Here is an 18,543-nt window from a genome sequence, read left to right on the forward strand (position 1 = left end):
ACACACACATGGTACGACACACGTACACACACACACATAGTACTACACACAAACGCACACATACAGTACTATGCAATACACACACACATGGTACGACGCACAAACTTGCACACACACAGTACTACACAACACACACACAGTACTACGCAATACACACACGCAGTACTACACAAACGCACACACACGCTGCAATACTACTTGCCGTGCTCAACACAAACAGTACACTACATACGTACGCACACTCACTCACACATACACACACACACACACATACATACATACATACATACATACATACACACACACACAGTAGCCCACACACACACACACACACACACACTCTCCAGCACACAGCTCTGGTCTGTATCAGATAAAAAGCGCAGAGTGAAGGCACGTGCTGTCGGAGAGCCTAATGCGAATCTGAAGATGCACTAAAATGCACAAGACATTCAATTTCCAATCAGCATCTGTCCACTGGCCTGCCAGCAATTTGCAGGTTTATTGTCTTGCTGAATGCATTATTCTGCACTGCAGACTAAAGCCAATTAATGCAGCCTCTCCTCCCCAAATAGGCCCATTCACTGCCGTGAATAGTGGAAATTGCGCTTATTAGCCTAAGAGAATTTCTTCGTCCTTATTCAATAAGAGATGATTCATCTTTATTCAGAATAAAAATGTTTCAATGAAACACCTAATGATGCAAGATCATGACAGCTTCTTTTGTTTAGAAAAGCTTTATGTTATATACATACTGAATGCACACCGATGCGAATAGCCTTTTTTTTAGCTAGTTCATCTTGCTGTGCAAAGCCTATATATTTGTGTTTTTGTTTTAAAATAGTTTTAAAACATAGTCCGGAAATCCAGTACTGTTTATCCATAGCATTAAGCACGTCTGCATATCACATGAAAAATATTTTGCTTTCCTCTGTTCCCTCTCTCCTTCCGTCTGTCTCCATCTATCTCTGTTCTCCCCTCCCTCTCCCGCCCTCGCTCTCTGTTTTCCTATTTTCCTTTATATCCCTCCCTCCCTCTGTATCTCCATCTCTGTCTTTCTCTCCCTCTCTCTCCTTCCCCCTCTCTCCCCCTGCCTTGCTCTCTCCCACTCTCTCTCTCCCCCTCTCTCCCCCTGCCTTGCGCTCTCTCTCTCTGTCTCTCCCCCTCTCTCTCTCCCTCCCTCCCTCCCTCCCTCTCTATCAGGTATGTGCTGGAGTGTGCCAGCTGTGGGATCATATACCGCAGTCGTCAGTACTGGCTGGGGAACCAGGACCCGGAGAGCGGGGTGGTGCGTCCCGAGGTCAAGCACGTCTGGCAGGGGGTGAGCGCCCAATCGTCCGCCTAACGGGCCGCTTCCCTGCGATCAGGAGCGCCCGATCGCCCCTGCACACCGCCCCGTCGCTCCCAGAGTCCTCTGGCCGTAGACGAGGTCTCGGCTCCCTGCGTAGCATGCCCCAAAGGCGCTGCCCGAAAGGAGCCCGGTTCTGCCCGGTTCTGCCCGGTTCTGCCCGGTTCTGCCCGGCTCGGCTCAGCCCGGTTCAGCCCGGTTCAGCCCGGTTCAGCCCGGTTCAGCCCGGTTCAGCCCACCGGCTGCGCTCAGACCCAGCAGCTGCAGCGCTCCCTCCCAGGGTCGTGCATTTACAGCTACACACCACTGGGTGGCACTGCTGTCACCGGCAGCACTGTAGCTGTGCTTTAGCTGGGAGAGCCACTCTGCTGGTCTGCCCACACCCCTGTGCTGCCATCACTGTCCCTATAATCGATGAGGACACAACATGGCAATAATATAATTTTTTTCTATTTAAATAACACGCATTTGTGACCCAGGCCTAGGGCCTGCGATAATGTAATTTGCATATCTACAAGAAGTAATGTGCGTGTCCATGGCAACGTGGTACTGCTCAGAATGATTGACAGGTGGTTTTGCCAGAAAGGCCAATTATCCCTGTGTGTGCGTTTCTTGCTTCTTTTTTTCTTAACAACATTGGGTACAGCTGTTTTCATCCCTCGTTATTATTCTGCTTTCACCGTTCATTTCTTCCTCTCCCTTTTTCCTCAGCTTATTTCCCCAGTTTGTTTTTATCACTCCGCTGTTAGAAGTGCTTCCTGACAGTTGTGCTGCTGAAGCTCTTGAATAAGACTAGGTGTGCGCTGATGCTGGCTCATTGCAGTTTTAAATGGCTGTAGTATTCACTGTAGAGATGTAAATGTGTCCGTGTGTCTGTGCTTCCTCTGCCCTCCTGGATCTGGTCCAGTCCGAGGCCTTCCTGACCGACCACCAGAACGCTGCCCAGAGGGTGCTGGACGGGGTGAACTTTGTGATTCAGTCGGTTTCGGAGTACAGCACCGGCCCCACCAAAGCAGTCACCGCCTGGCTCACAGACCAAGTGGCGCCGCCCTACTGGAGGCCCAACGCTGAAATTATGGTAAATTACACTGTCCTGGACTCCTATGATGTAATCGCAGCCCTCTGTGATGCAACCCCAGCCCCTTGTGATGCAACCCCTGTGATGTTATTTCAGCCTTTTGTGATGGATCTCAGCTCCCTGTGATGTAATCTCAGGCTGCTGTGTTGTAGTCTCAGGCTGCTGTGTTGTAGTCTGGGATGTAAATTTGGGCCCCTGTGATGTAATCTCAGCCTATTGTGATGTAATATCAGGCCCATAGATTGCCCCAGAGCAGGTGCCCCAGAGCTCCTGGAGAGCACCTGTGTATGCGTAATGCAATACATGGGGCAACATGGCTCAGGCAGTAAGGGCAGTCGCCTGGCAGTCGGAGGGTTGCCGGTTTGATTCCCCGCCCGGGTGGTGTCAAAGTGTCCCTAAGCAAGACACCTAACCTTCAAATGCTCCTGACGAGCTGGTCGGGGCCTTGCATGGCAGCCAATCGCCGTCAGTGTGTGAGTGTGTGTATGAATGGGTGAATGGAGAAGCATCAATTGTACAGCGCCTTGGATAAAGGCACTATATAAATGCCTGCCATTTACCATTTGCAATTCCTGAAGTTTGAAGTTAAACAGCGAATTGTTTTTAATGAAATGGGCACCTCACCCATAAAAGATTGTGATTTGTCAGAAGTAGCTGGCCTTTGGTTTGTTAGCGAAGCACATCTCTGGAATTTGGGTGGCCTTGCCTCATGTCAGAGTCAGTGTAATCCCCCCCGGGCTCATAGTACCCGTTTCTGCTAGCGTGTTCCTGTCTCTGCTAGCGTGTCCCTGTCTCTGCTAGCGTGTCCCTGTCTCTGCTAGCGTGTCCCTGTCTCTGCTAGCGTGTCCCTGTCTCTGCTAGCGTGTTTCTGTCTCTGTATCTGCTAGCATGTCCCTGTATCTGCTAGCATGTCCCTGTCCCTGTATCTGCTAGCATGTCCCTGTCCCTGTATCTGCTAGCGTGTTCCTGTCTCTGCTCATAGCCAGAGCGTGTTGAAGGGCTGAAAGATGGATATCCTCTGTCAGTGTCATTTTTAATCACTTACTATACTTCCTGCCATGGGGAACTCCCAGCAGGCATTGTGGTTAAGAGCGGGTCTGTGTTGGATTTCAGGACCTGTCACACGTACACGCGTCTTGGCACGCGTGTGGTTGTCACATAACCCCTGGCTGTGTGCAAATGTAGACCTGTGGATCATTACGCGATATCTGTGTTTGTGGTTGTGAATGTTGTGTAGTAGCAGGGTAGCGTCATGGTGAGTGAACTTAGCCTGTAACCCCAGGGATGTGGGGTTGACCCCTGTTGCACCCTTCAGAAAAGTTCTTAACCTGAATTTGTTTAGTAAATACTCTGCTGTATAAACGGGTTGTATAAAGACTATAAGCTGAATATGAGCCATCTGCAAAATGGCTGAAATGTAAATGTGTCTGAATTTGATAGAGGCTGAGTATTTGTCCAGTTAGTATCTTATCGTATAAATTTGGGAGTTGGTGTTTTTGTATGTGTGTTAATATTTGTGTTGGCGTGAGTGATCTGTGCTATGTTTGTTTAGGTGTGACTGATGATGGTGTGTGTGACTGGCTGTTTGACTCTCTCTCTCTCTGATGCTCTCTCTTTCTGATGCTCTCTCTCTGATGCTCTCTGTCTATTTGACGCTCTCTCTGAGGCTCTCTGTCTATTTGATGCTCTTTCTGATGCTCTCTGTCTGTTACATTGCATTACATTACAAGGCATTTAGCAGACGCTCTTATCCAGAGCGACGTACAACAAAGTGCAGATCAAACACAAGTACAAGTGCGAAGAGGACCTGAGAGGACAGTACAGTTCCGCGTCCTAGTGTGACCATACAGATACAATCGGAACCCTTGAATACAACCCTTCCAATGAGGCTGTGGTTATGGAGGTGGCGTCTGATGGTGCTTTTTGAAACCTGGTGACCCCAAGATGCCACCAAGGCCTGCAATTCTTTCACTGTGATCCTTGGGGATTTTGTTGCTTCTCTCACCATTCTCCTCAGTATCCTGGGGGGCAAGATGCAGTTGCGTCCTCTACCCATGAGATTTTCAACAGTTCCATATCATTTGAACTTTTTTATAATTGCTCTGACAGTGCTCAGTGGTATATTCAATTGTTTGTGAATTTTCTTGTAGCCATTACCACATTTATGAAGGTCTACGACCATCTGCCTCTTTTGAACTGCCAATTCTTTTGTTTTCTTCATGGTGTTGGATGACAAAGGGATATTGCATGTGTGTTACCTCATTTTTATACCCTAGTGAAACAGGAAGTGATGTAACACATAGATAAACTTAAATAAGTGGAATTTAATACCTGGTTTAATTTTGGTAGGTGTTATTAACAATAATCTTTAAGGGTGCCAATAATTGTGAAACATTGATTTGGAGGAAATTGATTTTTAATTAAATCAGTAAATGATTTTTGTTGGTTCCATTGAAACATTAATATAGCACAGTATTTATCACATGTTGGTATTTCGAGTTTGTCTATAAATATATTGTTTAGAATTTTTGTTGAGTATTGTTGGTTAATTTGATCCCTTAACTGCCTGGTACGCGAGCACCAAAGTTTTAAATTGATAAATGCGAGCCATAACAGGCAGCCAGCGGAGGTTGCTGAGCAGGGGGGTGACATGTGAATGTCTGGAAACATTGAATACCAGACGGGCTGCAGCATTCTGGATCAGTTGTAGGGTCTGATGGCAGAGGCTGGAAGGCCAGCCAGCAGAGAATTGCAATAGGACCATTGCTTGGACAAGGAGCGGAGTAGGTGGTGAGAAAGGGTCGGATTCTCCGGATGTTGTACAGGAAGAACCTGCATGCCCGGGTCACCGTAGCGATGTTCTCAGAGAAGGAAAGCCTGTTGTCCATCACCACTCCAAGGTTTCTTGCACTAGGGGATGAGGTCACTGTGGTATCCCCTAGTGAGATGGAAAAATCGGAGAAGGGAGAGGTTAGAGCTGGGATGAAGATTACCTCGTCTTACCTGGGTTGAGCTTTAGATGGTGGTTGCCCATCCAGCTCTGGATGTCTCTTAGGCAGGCGGAGATACGGGTAGAGACCTGTGTGTCTGATGGGGGAAAGGAGAGAAAGAGTTGGGCGTCATCGGCATAACAATAATATGAGATGCCATGAGCAGAGATAACAGGGCCAAGGGATCTTGTGTAAATGGAGAAGAGGAGGGGTCCGAGGACTGAGCCCTGGGGGACTCCTGTAACAAGGGGGTGAGGGGTTGACACTCTTCCAGCCCAGGACACCTGGGAGGACCGGTCAGAGAGATAAGATTTAATCCAGTCTAAGGCTGTGCCACAGATCCCTGTAGATGCCAGGAAGGCTAAGAGGATGGAGTGGTTTGCCTGTGTTGAACGCTGCAGAGAGGTCAAGAAGGATCAGGACAGAGGAGAGGGAGGTTGCTCCTGCAGCCTGAAGGGACTCATTGACAGAGAGGAGTGCGGTCTCCGTCGAGTGGCCAGGTCTGAAGCCAGACTGCTGGGGGTCCAGCAGGTTATTCTGTGAGAGGAAGGAAGAGAGTTGGTTGGAGGCAGCTCGTTCAATGGATTTGGATAGAAAAGGAAGGAGAGATACCGGACGGTAGTTTTGAATTTAGGAGTGGGGTGATGTAGGCCCTCTTGAATAATGAGGGAAAGCAGCCAGAGGACAGAGAGGAGTTAATAAGGGAGGTGACAAATGGGAGGATGTCAGGTGTGATTGCCTGAAGGAGGTTTGAGGGGATGGGGTCCAGGGCACAACTAGTAGGGCGGTGGGAAAGCTACTGTTGATACTGTCTGTCTCTCTGTCTCTCTGTCTCTCTGTCTCTCTGTCTGTCTGTCTGCCTGTCTGTCTGTCTGACACTCTGTATGTCTCTCTTGTCTATATGATGCTCTCTCTGGTGCCCTCTGTCTGTTGATACTCTCTCTCTCTCTGTCTGGCTGACACTCTGTATGTCTCTGTGTGACACTCTGTTTGTCTGACTTTCTGTATGTCTCTCTGCCTGTTGATACTCTCTGTCTGTCTGTTTGACTCTGTATTTCTCTCTGTATGTCTGTGTGTGTGTCCCAGGAGTGCCACGGCTGCAGCAGGGCGTTTGAGGAGGCGGAGAGGAAGCACCACTGCCGCTCCTGTGGGGAGGGCTTCTGCCAGGCCTGCTCCGCCCGCTCCATGCCCGTGCCCGAGAGGGGGTGGGGCAGCGCCCCCGTCAGGGTGTGTGACACCTGCCACCGCCAGGGAGGGGCCCCCGCCTCCACCGCAGGTGAGACACTGCATGGTGCTGCACCGCGGGCTGATCCTGGATCAGTTACTGCACTTCCTGCTCAGTGGTGGGGGGTTGGGAATGGAGCTGGTTTATTTGATCCTGGATCAGTTACTGCGCTTCCTGCTCAGTGGTGGGGGGTTGGGAATGGAGCTGGTTTATTTGATCCTGGATCAGTTACTGCGCTTCCTGCTCAGTGGTGGGGGGTTGGGAATGGAGCTGGTTTATTTGATCCTGGATCAGTTACTGCGCTTCTTGGTCAGTGGTGGGGGGTTGGGAATGGAGCTGGTTTATCGGATCCTGGATCAGTTCCTGCTGAGTGTCCCTGAGCAAGATGCCTAACCCCTAATTGTTCCCGACGAGCTCATTGATAATTTGCATGGCAGCCCATCACCGTTAGTGTCTGTGTGAATGAGTGAATGAGAGGCATCAACTGTAAAGCGCTTTGGATGAAAGCGCTATATACATGCAGTCCATCCATTTACCATTTAATGTCATGTGCTGGTTTATCAGACTCTCTGGTGCTGTGACAGGGCTCTGCTCTGACCAGTGCAGATTAATCACAGGCAGCAGGGGGCAGCATTTCACCTGTAATGTGTCCTGCCGTTATCGCAGCTGATCTGGTGCAGGGGTTATCTGCCGTGGATGGACTCCCCTGCAGAGGGAAGCTCCTGTCGGCGCTGAGTGTGTTATTTATCTGCAGCCTTTCTTGTTGACCTTGATGTGGGTAACAGAAGCCGTGTTAGAGCAGGGGGTTAGAGTCCAGCCTGGAGCCCAGCGGTGCCTGCGGGTTTCCTGTGTTCCTTGCTTTCGCTGCTCAGGCTGGTGGATTACAGCTCTTACACCCAGTGCTCCGCACCGAACCCAGTCTGAAATAACCGCTCTAATCCACTCGCCTGGGCACCAAGGGGGAGCGGACACCACACTGCCCCTACTCCACACCTGGGGTCAACCAGCCGTTGGTTTGCTCCCATTGGTCAGGTGCTGGGCAGCTGTATGTATGGCTGGCTGTGATTGGTCAGGTGCAGGGCAGCGGTATGTATGGCTGGCTGTGATTGGTCAGGTGCAGGGCTGCTGTATGTATGCCTGGCTGTGATTGGTCAGGTGCAGGGCAGCTGTATGTATGGCTGGCTGTGATTGGTTGGGTGCAGGGCAGCGGTATGTATGGCTGGCTGTGATTGGTCAGGTGCAGGGCAGCTGTATGTATGGCTGGCTGTGATTGGTTGGGTGCAGGGCAGCGGTATGTATGGCTGGCTGTGATTGGTCGGGTTCAGGGCAGCTGTGTGTGGAGTTGGCTCTGATTGGTGGGGTGCAGGGCAGTTGTGTGTAAAGTTGGCTCTGATTGGTCCGGTTCCCACAGTGACACAGGTAGAGCCGCGGGGGCTGATGGCCAGGAGGGTGACAGAAGTGGCCCAGTCCACCCTGGAGATGGTGACCACTGCGGTAGACTACCCCCTGGGTAAGAGTGCACCGGCCTTTACAAACACTCACAGTACATACTCCTTTTGCTGTTAGTTCATCTAAGAAGCAATAGGTGTTCAGGAATTGCGCAAGCTTCAGGCATTGTGATTTTGTATAGTGTATCTGATGTGGGTGTTCATCTGTTTGTGTTGTATTTATTTTCATTGTATCTAGAGTGTTATTGAACCGATGACTGGCCCTGTGCTGACTTGTCCTTCAGATGAGTGCCCTCAAGTGTTAGAATATGAAACATGCAGATATTTTTGTCAAGAGCCAGCATACCTTTTTGGTCAAAATAGGATACAAATATTTAATTAAACTTCATTAAATCGTTAAAAATGAGGTCAATATCCTTTGCTGCAATTACCAGTATAAATGTTTCCACGGCAGCCAACCGGAACATTCTAGCGGCATGTCCATATCTCCATCTGAAAGGTGTGATGTGGCCGTCTCTCTGCAGGGCTGGTGAAGAGTGTGGCCAGGCCGGAGTACTGGGTCCCGGACCACGAGATCACGCAGTGCCACCAGTGCTCCAAGACCTTCACCCCCAACATGTCCAAACACCACTGCCGTGCGTGCGGGCAGGGCGTGTGCAGCGGCTGCTCCGCCCAGACCCGCCCTGTGCCGTCCCGCGGCTGGGACCACCCCGTCCGCGTCTGCCACGGCTGCGCCAGCCGGAAGGGCAGCCTGTAGAGGGGCCGACCCGACACGCGCCCCGCCCCTGTCCCTCACGGCCTCTCTCCCCCGCACCCTGCCCCTGTCCCTCACGCCCTCTCCCCATCCCCCGCGCCCTGCCCCTCTCTCTCACACCCTCTCCCCCGCACCCCGCCCCTGTCCCTCACGCCCTCTCTCCCTGCGCCCCGCCCCTGTCCCTCACGCCCTCTCTCAGTCCCCCGCGCCCCGCCCCTGTCCCTCACACCCTCTCTCCCCCGCGCCCCGCCCCTGTCCCTCACACCCTCTCTCCCCCGCGCCCCGCCCCTGTCCCTCACACCCTCTCTCAGTCCCCCGCGCCCCGCCCCTGTCCCTCACGCCCTCTCTCCATCCCCCGCGCCCTGTCCCTCTCTCTCACACCCTCTCCCCCGCGCCCCGCCCCTCTCTCTCACACCCTCTCTCTTCGCACCCTGCCCCTGTCCCTCACACCCTCTCCCCCATGCCCCGCCCCTGTCCCTCACACCCTCTCTCCCCGCGCCCCGCCCCTGTCCCTCACGCCCTCTCTCAGTCCCCCGCGCCCCGCCCCTGTCCCTCACGCCCTCTCTCCATCCCCCGCGCCCTGTCCCTCTCTCTCACACCCTCTCTCCCCGCACCCTGCCCCTGTCCCTCACGCCCTCTCTCAGTCCCCCATGCCCTGCCCCACCCTCTGTCCCCCATCCTCTCCTAGCCCTGTAATCTCCCGCCGTGCTGTACAGAATGTCAGCTGTTTATCATCTGCGACGGGTGATGTGGTCAGTTCAAGCAGAGACTCCTCCCACAACCACTGGAAAGGTGGGGCTCCGAGGAGCCATGGAAACGGCTGGACCGCTCGGCTCCGATCCCAGACAAGCCCCCCCCATGAGCGTCAAACCCCCAAAACCAGGCCTTGGCCCTCTCCTGTAAGGGCTCTACGAACCTCGCTATGAGCATCGACCCCCAAAACCAGACCTCAGCTCCCTCCTGTAAGGGCTCTGTGTCCAGCATCTGGAGAGATGGCATTAGCTTTAATCCAGAGGGAAAAGCACAACTGAGGGAAGATGAACTGAAATAAGAAAATAAGATTCCTCGCCCTGATATAACTCGTTAGGGTGAGGGCATTGTGGAGTATAGCCACCTGGTTCACTGTATGCACTTAATATCCTGGGAAAGCAGTCTACATTTTATGAACTGCTGTGACTGATTATTTGAATAGTGACTATAATAACAGTATAGCTCCAGAAGCCATATTAGCCATTGACTTTACCTTTTAATAGATAACATTTGTTTTTTTTTGGCTTGAAAGTTCAGCCCCCATCTGTGTAACATCTGTTTTGAGAATTATAGGCAACTCCCTATTGGTTGCTAAGTTTGTGTCACTTTGTAGCAATGTTAATGCGTCCCTACGACGTCCTCACAGTGTCAGGAGTGCTGCGTGTTTCAGCTGCTTGTGTTCGGCTGCTCCAAACGGCTCAGTTTCTTTCGACTGCGCATGCGGTGTGGAGACCGCACGACTCCTGGGTGGACGTTGTGCATATTAAAGTCACGACAGGGAAAGGCCTGTTTGTCATAGGAAACTGGAGCCACAGCACATAGGAGATTTAGACACGGACTGCTGCGTGTCTCGCTCGTTCGAGGGAATGACTTTTAGACTGAAGACAGAATTCAGCGGGACTATCGCCTGAACTGGCCGTTCCAGTTTCCTGTGTGTACATTAATCCAGGTTCTGCCCTGTGTAATGCATCGTAGCTCATTAGCCACTTTCAAAGGGAGACCCTTCCTCTGTAATATCCATCCCGGCTCCTGTTCATTTACGTGGTGTAATGTTTCATCAGTCGTATGTGATGCAGAACTGTCCATGGCCACAATGATCGAAAGTTTTGTTTTTTATTTTTTTTTATAGATGGTTCATGTCGTTTGCTGGAAATGTGAATTAATTAATCAGAAAAGCTAAATTCAGAAGATTTGACAGCTGACTGGCCGTTGCTGTGTTTTAAAGGGTAGTGTTTTCATTTTTAGTCTTCTCAATAATTTAGGACTTGAGTGGTTCTTGAGGACCGGTTTCCTCAGAAACGAGAGAGGGAATGATTCAGACTGAGGGCTCATAGCATTTACTGTCAACTCCTGAAACTGGATATTTAAAAAAAAAAAAAACGGCCTTCTGTACAGATGCAATAATGGAATCCTTGTATGAGATTCACAGTATAGATATGCAGCGGTAGACAATCTTTTCTTTTTTTACCAAGCTTCTTAATAATAAAATATATTGAAGCCCTGTTTTTTTCCCTCCCAACGCCTTCCGGTTGCTTCTCCCAAGTCAGTGGGGTCGAAGGTCACTGTTAGCGCTGACGTCACAATGGCGGCGCAAAGGTCACCGGTCACTCTGACATCACGCGGCCCGGGAGACGACCTCCTGACAGGTACTGGCTGCGGGGGTGAGGCGGGGGGCGAGGCGGGGGGGTGGCGGGAGGGCTGACTGCCTCTTTCCCGTGGTGCAGACAGGCCATTACCTCGTCAGCCTCTCTAGTCCAGCAGCCGCTCTTGATTATACGCGGTTAAACGCACAGCCCTTCTCTCCATTACACCGCTTGAGTGCAGCTTTCAAAAGAAAGTCATAACTGAAGGGCAACAATGGCACAAGCTCCGACCTTCAACAGGTTGTGGAGGAGGCGTTACAGTATTACCTGAACCATCGCTGCAATATTTTGCACGGGTTTCTCAGATATGGTTTAAGCCTAGTTCAAAACTTCCAATGGAGATCATCATTGAGTTTTTCTTTTAGTCTAGACCAAGGCTTAATCTATGTCTGGGAAACCACCCCCGATTTGGTCCCCCGCAACCCCCACCCCCCCAACAACTTTGCCTCTTAAAGATCATGGTCAAGGATAAACATGTAAGTATCGATCAGTGCAGGTATGCCTCTTAAAGAATGGAAAGTTCACTGTCTGTGGCGGTGTGCCAGTACATCTGTAACCCTGGCAAGGACAGCCAACTGGACAGGGACTGGAACCATCCAGAATCACATGATCACCACTGCATGAATTATCCCTCACCTCTGTGCAGGTGGTTCCTTTAAAGCACCGACTCTGGAACAGGTTCTGCTGTCTGCCCCAGAGTAAGACGGCGGATTAAGGCTGTTCTGGGATCAGTGCTATAGGGCGTCTGTGCTCACTGTGTGAGCAGGCCTTCAGACGAATAGCCTGGCCTCCGTTATTGCAATACGGTGGTGTGACGGTTGGTTAGAGGTCTGAGGGAACAGACATCGGGCAGAGCGAACCCCCCCCCCCCTCCCTCCCCTCACCTCTCTATCCCGTTTAACAGCCTTCCGCCCCACCGCGGCGTAACCACGGTGATTTGTGGGCTCTCTTCCGCGCGGAACAAGGAACTGAATTATGGCCAAGATGCCACAGCAGGAAGTTGCAGCCTTCCACACGCGCACAAACATACGCGCGCACGCATGGACAGACACATAATCACACACGGGCAGACGCACGCACACACACACACACACACGCACACACATGGACAGACACGTATGCATGCACACACGCATATGCATGGACAGACACATAATCACACATGGGCAGACACACACACGCACACGAGCACAGGAGTATCCCATTACACTCCTATCCACAGTCATGCAGAGAAAAATAATCAAGTTGGTATTAAACGCACAGGACTGCATCCTGAACATAGAACTACATTCTGCATTCAGAGCCCCAGGACACACGTCTCCCTCAGTCACACGTCTCCCTCAGTCACACGTCTCCCTCAGTCACACGTCTCCCTCAGTCCTCGTGCCCCTAACCAGGCCTTGGGCGAGCAGTGCATGAGTCTGGGTTTCATTTCCATTGGATGGATTTGATGAGCTGCTGGGTGAGTGCTGGCAGCCTGTGTAAATCCTGTGTGAAAGATGCACGCCGAGTGCTTCGCTAATGAAAGAGGCAAGAGCTTTATTAAACTTTATTTTTTACGTAATTGTCCCTTAAATGTGTTTTGAGATGAGCCTATTGTGAATGAGCAATTATGGAAGTTGGAACCAGTATACATGCCCCTCAGACAACACTTCAAAACACTCCAAGGCGGCCATTTTCATACTTTAAACCAGGGGTCCCCAAATTCAGCAGCCAATACTCATCTTGTAAGCAACCAATTTAGACCTTCCTTGCTGAAACACAGACAGGGAAACATTCAGTGCAGCACCAATGGGAGTTTGAGTGTGGTGCTGTATGAATACTGTGTCCTGAAACTCAATGCTAAAGGCATACAGTATGTGGGGAAAATGGCACCCCCAGCGACATACTGAATGATTTACTCAAAATTGAACCTGTATGCTGTCGGGATATTGCAGTATAAATGGTGAAGACTCCTATTGGATGAAATCAGTACAGAGTCATTTTGTGAGTCGAAGGCTGTGTGGAATACCCTTCACAGGGGCCCGTGGGACACATTCTGCTTGGACCATCTGGCCTGTATTGTCCAAAGGGCTGTGAATCAGCCCCTCTTAAAATGGCAATGATAAAGCCTCTCGCACACAAACTGTGACATTAAAGCATGCAAATTACTTCGCGTTTAGTTCATTGCCCTGGAAAATGAAGAGCATCAGGTACCAGGAAAATTCCATGGGGTTGAATTTAGTCTTCACTCAATACATACATTTTTGATTTTTCACGAATACATTTCTCCTGCATACCTGCACTGATCAACACTTACATGTTTATCCTTGATAAAATATTTTTTAAAGTAACTATACTCACTGACGAATGGAAAGACTTGATGTCTGTAACGCCAGTATAAAGAGCGTCACGGACAATTGAATATTGCCGTTTTATAATTTCACCACAAGGGGGAGACAAAAGATAATTTTTCCACTTTCTCGGTACACGCTGCACCACGTCGGAATCCAGCTGCTTCTGGCTGTTTATTGTCTCTGGTTCTCCGGTAACAGGAATCTGTGTTAAATTAAGACTATACATTATCGTGACATATTGCAGTGATGTGAATTTTGACTTTTTAATTGTGAGCTAATGAGGCTCATCTGGTAACAGTGAGTCAGGTGCGGTGACATCACCGTTGAGCATGTGAGCACAAACGTGCTGCGTTGATATGAGTGGACTTTGCTCTCTCAACAGAGAGGGAACTGGGTAGGGTCGACAGGAGGTCAGAGATTAGATTCATTCATCTAAAAGGAAAATCTTCCTTTGTGCTGGCTCACACTTGGTAACTTGACAAACATGTAATGTCAATATTACCTTGCATTATTTATTGGCCTAGCCAGGGAGATTAGCAGTGTTCGGTGCACTTTCACATACTCATACGTTTTGTAATGTGTTTATGCTGCTGGATTTTAATGGTGCAGTTAGGATCTCAAGCAGGCAGCTGCTCCACCTTATCTGGGTCCAGAGTTCAGGAATCACCTGCCGATGCTCATCTGCTCAGTGTAAGTGCCAAGAAAATGACCGAACAACTGGACACCCTTAAATGAAAGGTTCTCTCAGACCTCAGACCTGGTCCCTGCTGCGTGCCGATATCCTTTCTATCCCCAGTTGCAACCCCCCCCCCCGAAATCGTATCAAGCAGCCAATGGTTCTCAATGTGACTATTTTAATGTATATTATGTGATGACTAATCCTGCAAGCCTAAGGCAACATTATATCAGAAGCACATCCCAGGATGTGTAATGAGTTGGATAAATTGCTTTCACTGTGTCTCATTTGGCAAATGATTACTTGAGAAAGAGTCCTAACGGCTGAATGTGTGGTCACACAACAGAAAAATCAACTGGAAGGTAGATCTACAGAAACAGGGATGGGCAGCCTTGCTTTATACCTATCCTAAACTGAATTAGCCCAGATTAGTGTACTCTACAATAATAATTTTTTTTATTTAAAACATAAAGAAGATAGAACTAAGGGAGGCTGATGGTTGGCATTTATATGATCTTTGGTTAGTTGTTTATTACAGAAATGTTCACAGCTTCTGTGGTTGCCAGAAGTCTCCAGACTGCTTCCAGCACTGTTACTGAAGTCACAGGCTTTTCAACCCTCCCTTTACCTGGGATTGTGAAGACAGTCTGGTCAATCAGTCACCCTCATTTCTCAGACGATTATTACCTGGGAGAACCAATCAGGATTTGGAATCGCAGGCCAGACTGCAATATCCATACTCCCAGGGATACTAGTCCCAGACAGTTACCCAGACAAGCTTGGCCAGCTCAGTTTCCTGTACAGCAGGGATATTCAAATCTAGCCCTCAAGGCCAGTTCTACCGCTGATTCTTTTCTCTTTTTTCCCGGTGTTTTATAGTTGATAGATGAATGCCCCTGATTGGCCAAAGATTTAACCGACCCGGTGTCCCGGTGTAATCAGCCCTGATTAGAGGGGAAGAATGAAAACCAGCAGAGCTGCTGACCTTCAGGGCCGGATTTGCATATCCCTGCTGTACAGGAACTGAGCACGCTTGTCTGGGTAATGAGTAAATGGGTTACCTCTGAGTGCAGCGTTACTCCATTTTGTTTCTTGCTGCTGCGCTGTTGGTCACCAGGCCAGGGATGGTCAGCCACAGAGGAATACATCCTGGTGACTGGTCCTCGGGAATCCTCACTCACTGCAGAGACTTACAGAAGCTCTCTTTCTCAATGCCTGCCATCCTGATCATATGCTACCTTGTAGTCTCCACCTATCGTTGTCCATCTGTTTCCCCTCATCTACAGTGATCTCATTGTCTGTCTGTCTCTCTGCATGTGTCTCAGGGCTAGTCTGCATCTCAGTATCTGTCTGTCTCTGTGTGTGTGTGTCTTAGGGTCAGTCAGCATCTCAGTGTCTGTATTTCACAGAGAGTGGGCTCATTCCAATGGATTGTTTTTCATTACTTTTTGACCCGAAAAATCGATCGAGGTCCGTCATCTTTAAGAACATTCCGACACCTTAAACCCCAGTGTCGCTGATACTTTGGGTCTACTTCTCTCAGGTTTGGTGCCTCTGTGCCTTCCACGGTCTGTGTCTCTCGGACAGTGTTAACCATCAGGTCTGATTCGGCCAGTCAGTGTCACTCCGCATCTCTGTCCATCAGTATTCTCTCAGTGTCTGCTGGTCTCCAGCCCCCCAGCCTGTCTGAGAGCACTGCTACACTGTAGCCCTCTGGGCCCTGGGCCCTCCCTGAGTGACAGGGGCTGGCAGTGCAGGAACCAGCACCAGGCTCCACCAAGGAGGGAGGGAGAGAGAGAGAGATGACAAAAGAGAGGCTACTATTGCCAACACCAATCGTCCTCAGGGTAGTAATTATTTAAAAGTATTAGGCCAAACCAATTATGACTGAAGAAAACCGCAGTACTGTACGTCACTTATGGAAAAAATGCCATTTTGAATGCCATTTGGATCTAAAAAGACAGTACCAAGGCAGAATATTTAACCATGGTGACTGATAATAAACGGCAATGTCCAGACTGAGTGAGCACAGCCTGGCCATAGAAACCAGCCGTGGAGAGGACAGGCAAGGCTCCCACTGCGATCAGGGGGCAGTGAAGATACAGCTGCATTTCAACTTGTAGCTTGTCTGTATTTTCTTTCCTTGTTCTTTTAAGTTTATTCCACTGTATACATGATGTGTTTGATTTATCATTGTTATCTGTTTCATTGTTGTTTGGGCCTTTTTCAGCTTTATTGGACCATATAGTATAGAGAGACAGGAAGAATGGGAGCAAGAGAGGGAAAGACATGCAACAAATGTCTGACGGTCGGATTCGAACCGCCGACGTCGCGGCTCGCAATGAGCATGCGGTCAGTGCTCTACAGGCTGCGCCACCAAGACACCCTGTTTCATTGTTAATTGCTTTGACAATGTTCTCTATATGCAGTCATGCCAGTAAAGCATTATCGAATTCAACTGAACTGAGAGAGAGCGAGAGAGGACCAAGTTCAGCCTGCCATAACCTGATGGACCGAGTGACCATCCACTCCTAAAATACAATGTTTGTTTTTGTTAATTTATCATTAGCAAGTTTTGGTTATTGTGTTGTTTTTGTTTTGTGAGAATGTTCGTGATCATTATTATTTTACTGTACGTGTGTATTTTAATTGACTTCTCTATGTTTTGGAAATATTTTATGCAGACAAAGCAACTTGAATTTGGATTTGCGGGAGAGCTAGAGGGAGGGAGAGAAACAGCAAGAGAGGAAAAGAGGGAGACAGACAGGGAGGGAGAGCGAGAGGGAGACAGACAGGGAGGGAGAGAGAGAGGGGGAGAGAGTGCGTAAATAAATCCTACCCATAAGCTGCACACCAGGGAAAGAGCAGTCAGCTCGTAACAGGGCAGGGGTCAGAAATATCATTTCAGCACGTCTGCAAAAGAGAATGCTGGGATTTGCAAAAGAGGACAACAGAACCAGACCAGACAATTTGATCTGCAGCAACAGCAATCGGCCCTAAAAACCTGCCTGGTCTCGGCATAAAGAGATTACCAGTTCCGGCAATTGCATTGCTGTTGTCCCAGCGTGATCCCACAGAGATGGCAAGTGATCCAAAGTGGTTTTAAGGGTGCTAGTATGAGAATCCTTCACAAAAGGAAAAGGTTAATGTCACTGGCAGCCAAGGGGCGCATTCCAATCGCTCATTTTTTGCTTATTTTTTTATTTAAGGACATTCCAACCCCTTAAATGTTTCTTCTAGAAGTAGAAGTTAGGAACTCCTGATCTTTCCTTTGAGCAAGAAAACATCAGTGCATCACCTTTGCAAAACTATTTTTTTCGGAAAGCCTGACATATAAATGATAAATCATGTAAACCTGTGGATCCACCTCTCCCCATCTGCCATGCGTCTGCCTGTCTGTAACTGACGTGGCTTGAAGTGACATTTGAATGAGCAAGGGCATTTGCATTTGCCAAATTCACGTTTTCTCGATTTCCTTGTCTTTCCTTTGTTTCCGTTCATCTTTTCCTGGCCTCTCGGGATGGGTGGAACTAGGGGCAAGAAAAGGAGGGGGAAAAAAAGGAGAAAAATAAGGGATTGAAATCCTCCATATTAAGTGGACAGGCTTTTTGTATTGAGGTACCCCTTCACCAAACCTTGCCGTTTGGTTACATAAGTATGCTTGCTTAATGCCATGGTCTTGCTTTTTTTCTTGTCTCCTCTTGGGGAGGATGGTTGAGATCACTTCACATACCCCATTGCATAGGCTGAAAATATTATTACATGTTTATGCTGCAAGTATAGGACCTGTGTGCATGCATTCATGCACACGGGTACTTATGTAACCTGGCTGGTCCATTTTATAATCAGTGAAACTATTCTTTCACGGTATAAGAAACCCATGCCATGACATTTTAAGAGTTTGGGGCCCTTAGATGCATGCATACTTGCAGCCTAAATGTGAGAGTGATTTGGGCTGGCAGGGCCGGGAGGGGTGGGCAGAGTGGAGAGGGTGGACTGAAGACTCCTGAGATATTCTGCTGTTTAACACTGGATATCAGGCTTTAAAACTGGCAGGTCCTAGCACACAATCACCACAGCATTGTCTTCAAATACTTATAATTGTATGCAGCTACATTAATATATTGTTTTACCATAAGGCGCTGTTTCCAGTTGAAAAGTCGTAGGGCTAATCTCCTGTTGTGATTGAAAGAGCATTGTGTGGTGACGGCAACAATTGCAGAACCTGAACGGCACCTGCAAACAAAGCACTGTAAACTGCTTCTTGCTGCGGAATATAAATTGAACAGTGGAGGGAG

General features: G+C 49.1%; 1 protein-coding gene across 1 annotated transcript in view; it reads left to right on the forward strand.

The window, feature by feature from the left end:
* si:ch211-11n16.2 (zinc finger FYVE domain-containing protein 1) overlaps positions 1–8,961 on the forward strand; it is a 17,217-nt gene extending 8,256 nt beyond the window's left edge. The window contains exons 7-11 of the mRNA XM_061217832.1: positions 1,201–1,318; positions 2,253–2,423; positions 6,500–6,689; positions 8,050–8,148; positions 8,611–8,961. Of these exons, the coding sequence (XP_061073816.1) occupies positions 1,201–1,318; positions 2,253–2,423; positions 6,500–6,689; positions 8,050–8,148; positions 8,611–8,843 (811 nt within the window). The 3' untranslated portion in view covers positions 8,844–8,961. The remainder of the gene's footprint in view (positions 1–1,200; positions 1,319–2,252; positions 2,424–6,499; positions 6,690–8,049; positions 8,149–8,610) is intronic.
* The last annotated feature ends 9,582 nt before the right edge of the window (positions 8,962–18,543 follow it).

The sequence above is a fragment of the Conger conger genome, chromosome 13, assembly GCF_963514075.1.
Source record: "Conger conger chromosome 13, fConCon1.1, whole genome shotgun sequence".
Taxonomy (NCBI): domain Eukaryota; kingdom Metazoa; phylum Chordata; class Actinopteri; order Anguilliformes; family Congridae; genus Conger; species Conger conger.